The sequence below is a fragment of the Dryobates pubescens genome, unplaced genomic scaffold (assembly GCF_014839835.1).
Source record: "Dryobates pubescens isolate bDryPub1 unplaced genomic scaffold, bDryPub1.pri scaffold_34A_arrow_ctg1, whole genome shotgun sequence".
Lineage (NCBI taxonomy): Eukaryota > Metazoa > Chordata > Aves > Piciformes > Picidae > Dryobates > Dryobates pubescens.
The window spans coordinates 80738-84761 of NW_026530771.1; the positions used below are offsets into that span (position 1 = coordinate 80738).

At 56.1% G+C, this 4024-nt stretch overlaps 1 protein-coding gene across 1 annotated transcript; it reads left to right on the plus strand.

Annotated features, from left to right (window-relative positions):
* The first annotated feature begins 2983 nt into the window (after positions 1-2983).
* LOC128899716 (olfactory receptor 14J1-like) lies at positions 2984-3679 on the plus strand. The gene has a single exon (XM_054179398.1). The coding sequence runs from the start codon at positions 2984-2986 to the stop codon at positions 3677-3679; it is 696 nt and encodes a 231-aa protein (XP_054035373.1).
* Positions 3680-4024: the final 345 nt, after the last annotated feature.

Here is a 4024-nt window from a genome sequence, read left to right on the forward strand (position 1 = left end):
TGATGACATGTCCGGCGGAGTCCATATCTTCATCTGGGCGTCCACTCAAACAGTCTCTCATTCAGGCTCAAGCATCAGTCCATTCCAGTTGTTCTTCCTCATGTGATGGAACCTCCCAGCGACGCAGTCCTTCTCCTGCAGTGTGAATTCCTTGTGGACTCCTTGGGACATCCTGGTCACCTGGAAATACCTCACAACTTCTCAGCCAAGCCTTTACTCTCATATTCAGCGGCAAATTCTCCACCCCTGGGGCAGGCCAGTCGGAACAATCCGGCTCCACGACTGCCTTTTTCAATCCATCCAGGGTGCCGCAGCCAACCGCTTTCACGCGGACCAAAGCTACACGGATGCATGTCAGAGGCACTCCGCACCCCCCGGCTGGGCGCTCGCGTACCGAGGCAGGACAGCATCCGGCTGCACAACCTCCACCCCCGGAAGGGGGAGGAGCTGCGCCACAGCCCGCTGAAGAAGCAGGGAGGCGGAGCCAGGTGCTCGGCGCCATTTTCGGAGCACGTCCGAAAACGCCAGGGAAAGATTTACAGCTGCCGCCGCCGCCTGAACGCAGCCCGGCTCGGGCGGTGCCGCCGCCGCCGCTTGAACGCGGCCCGGCCCGGCCCCCGCCGTCTCTGTCGCCGCGATGCAGAGTCCGAGTCACCTCCAGCAGTCGCTTGCCCGCTCGCCGCGGGTGTCCGCCCCCCGCAGCGGCCGCGGGCCGACCACGCTCTGCTTGCCGCTGCCCCTCCTCCGCTCCCTGCCACTCCACAGAGAACGAGGAGAAGGCAGGTCTCGCCTTCTTAGGCTACTCGAGCATTCTTAAGCTACCCTGGGCAGAAAGTCACAGAAAGAACCACCCCTCGCTGTTCCCAAGCAACAGGAGGGACTTCCATGCCATCGACCACGCACCAGCTATCCTTCTGCAGTCCACAGGAGTTCACACAGTTGCCCCGGCAACACAAAACCTGAGCCCCAGCTTTCCAAACCCAAACCGACGCCCAGAACTAAATTTAAACTCTCCATCTTTTGCAATCCGAGCTGCAGTTGGCCCCACGTTGGTGCGCCAAAATGTAATGGGTTGGGGCAGGTCCCCTCCCCACCACAGGCAGAAATAACGACTCAGGCAAACGGATTGCAAAAGTGATGAAAGTTTAAATAGAAAGCAGTGAATGTTACAGAAAACCCAAAGCGCAGTGACAAAGAAAGATCCCATCCCCACCTGAGGGTGCATCCAAAACCCCCAGGGCTCCTTCTTCCCCCTCCCTCTGCTGGGCTAGTCTCAGCTGGCCAGGCCTGAGACTGCCCATCCCCCTGTGGCCTTGGGCCTAAGCAGGCCCATGGCCGGGAGATCTCTCCCCCAGTTACCAAGTCTCGGAGAGGGAAGGAAAGAGAAAGTGCCAGACTCCGCACTGGATCTTATAGTGGTGCAAAGAATTATGGTAGGAAATACACAATTTCCTGTGTCCATCCCTCTGGGCTGGACTTCTGGACACAGGAAGTGAATGCACCAGGGGGGCACCCAACTCAAACTACAACACTCACCAAGTGCCTACACTCCTCACCTGAGGGCTTTCCTGAGTGTCTGTCATGGCTCTCTGGGCATGGAAGCCTCAGCTGCAGAGTCAGGCACAGACACTGTGAGATCTCCTGTGCAGGTGGAGCCACAGCAATGAGGTGTCCCAGCTGTCCTCCAGCCTGGGAAGCTCTGGGCAGTGCAGGCTGTGAGGCTGGCAATGAGCTGACTGGAGGCGCTGCCATGGTCATGCCTTGGCTGTGTCCTTGAGGTTCCCATCCAGGCTGTGCTGGCTTCCAGGGGACACTGAGCCAAGTGTTTCCTGGACTAGAAGTGGGATGCTGAGACCCTGAGACACTGAGTGGTGTGTGGTGGATCCCTCTGCTCTGAGCAGTGTCTGGTGGCTTCTCAGGGTGGCATGGGAGCATGGTCACCCTGCAGCTGAGGTGCAGAGCAGGGTGACTTAGAGTCTATGGGGAGCACTCACACTCTTGCCTTTTACCCTAAGCCATGACCAAGCAGTGCACCAGCCTTGGAGCTGAAGGAACGTCCCTGAGAAGAAGCAGCAGGTGTCTGTGTGACAGGGGACGGTCTGTGGGGAGTGGTTTTGGCTGTGCTGAGAGAAGTCTCCTCTCACTGTGTCCTTCTCTTTTGACAGTGCCTCCTGGCCAGAGGCAGCAGATGGACAACAGCAGCTCCATCACCCACTTACTCCTCCTGTCATTCCCAGGCACAAGGCAGCTGCAGCTCCTGCACTTCTGCCTCTTCCTGGCTGTGGTGGGTTAGAGGGAGACCCCCTCCCCACAACAACCATCCTCTGCTACCAAGAATGTGCTGGGTTGAGGCAGCCCCCCCTCTCCCCACCACGGGCAGGAATAAAACACTCAGACAAATGGATTGCAAAAGTGATGAAAGTTTAAATAGAAAGCAGTGAATGTTACAGAGAACCCAAAGTGCAGTGACAAAGAAAGATCCCAAAGCAAACCCAGAGGCATCCCATCCCTACCTGAGGGTACACCCGAGACCCTCAGGGCTCCTTCTTCCCCCTCCCTCTGCTGGGCTAGTCTCAGCTGGCCAGGCCTGAGACTGCCCATCCCCCCATGGCCTTGGGCCTAGCCAGGCCCAAAGCCAGCAGACATCTCCCCCAGTTACCGGCTGGCAGAGGAGGAAGAAAAAGAGAGAGTGCTGACCCCGCACTGGATCTTATAGTGGTGCAAAGAATCATGGTAGGAAATACACACAATTTCCTGTGTCCATCCCTCTGGGCTGGACTTCTGGACACAGGAAGTGAATACACCAGGGGGGCACCCAGCTCAAACTGCAACACTGGCCATCTACCTGGCTGCCCTGCTGGGCAATGGCCTCATCATCAGCACCATAGCCTGGGACCACCACCTCCACACCCCCATGTACTTCTTCCTCCTCAACCTCGCCCTCCTTGACCTGGGTGCCATCTCTACCACTGTGCCAAAATCCATGGACAATTCCCTGAGGGACTCCAGGGACATCTCCTATGCAGGATGTGCTGTTCAGGTCTTTCTCTTTGCCTTTTTCATTTCAGCAGAGTTTTCTCTCCTCACCACCATGTCCTATGATCGCTACATTGCCATCTGCAGACCCCTGCACTATGAGACCCTCCTGGGCAGCAGAGTTTGTCTCCACCTGGCAGCAGCTGCCTGGGGCTGTGGGATTCTCACTGCTCTGCTGCACACAGCCAATACATTTTCCCTGCCCCTCTGCCAGGGCAATGCTGTGGAGCAGTTCTTCTGTGAAATCCCCCAGATCCTCAAGCTCTCCTCCTCCACATCCTACCTCAGGGAACTTTGGCTTCTTGTGGCCAGTGGCTGTTTATTATTTGTCTGTTTTGTGTTGATTGTGGTGTCCTATGTGCAGATCTTCAGGGCAGTGCTGAGGATCCCCTCTCAGCAGGGACGCCACAAAGCCTTTGCCACCTGCCTCCCTCACCTGGCTGTGGTCTCCCTGTTTCTCAGCACTGTAATCCTTGCCTACTTGAAGCCCTCTTCTATCTCATTCCCATCTCTGGATCTGGTGCTTGCAGTTCTGTACACAGTGGTGCCTCCAGCAGTGAACCCTCTCATCTACAGCCTGAGGAACGAGGAGCTCAAGGATGCCCTGAGGAAAATGACCACGGGATGCATTCAGAAGCAATAAACTCTTTGTCCTCTCCTGCAGAGCAGTTCTGATGTCACTCACAGTCTGTTTCTCTCTTTTCAGCTGCTGCTGGTGCTGTTCCCCTTGTGAGAATGTTGCTCCCACACAAATGTCTTTCTTCAGACCATTTCTGCTTCAGTGCTGTCCTGTCTGCTGTGACCCAGAGACTGCAGACAGGAGCAGCTGTGCTCCCTGGGTATGCAACATGCAAGGAAAAATTCTTCCCATCAAGAAGTTCATAACAGAGACAGAGGAGTCTGGTAAAACTTTATTTGAATAAAGGGAGAGTCCACAGGACAATTCCCTGTGGGGTCTCTCTCATTGCTGAAGGCACAGCTCCCCTTT

Bases quoted from the DNA above. Each gene is read 5' to 3' on its own strand.
- LOC128899716 (XM_054179398.1), top strand. From the start codon at position 2,984: ATGGACAATTCCCTGAGGGACTCCAGGGACATCTCCTATGCAGGATGT.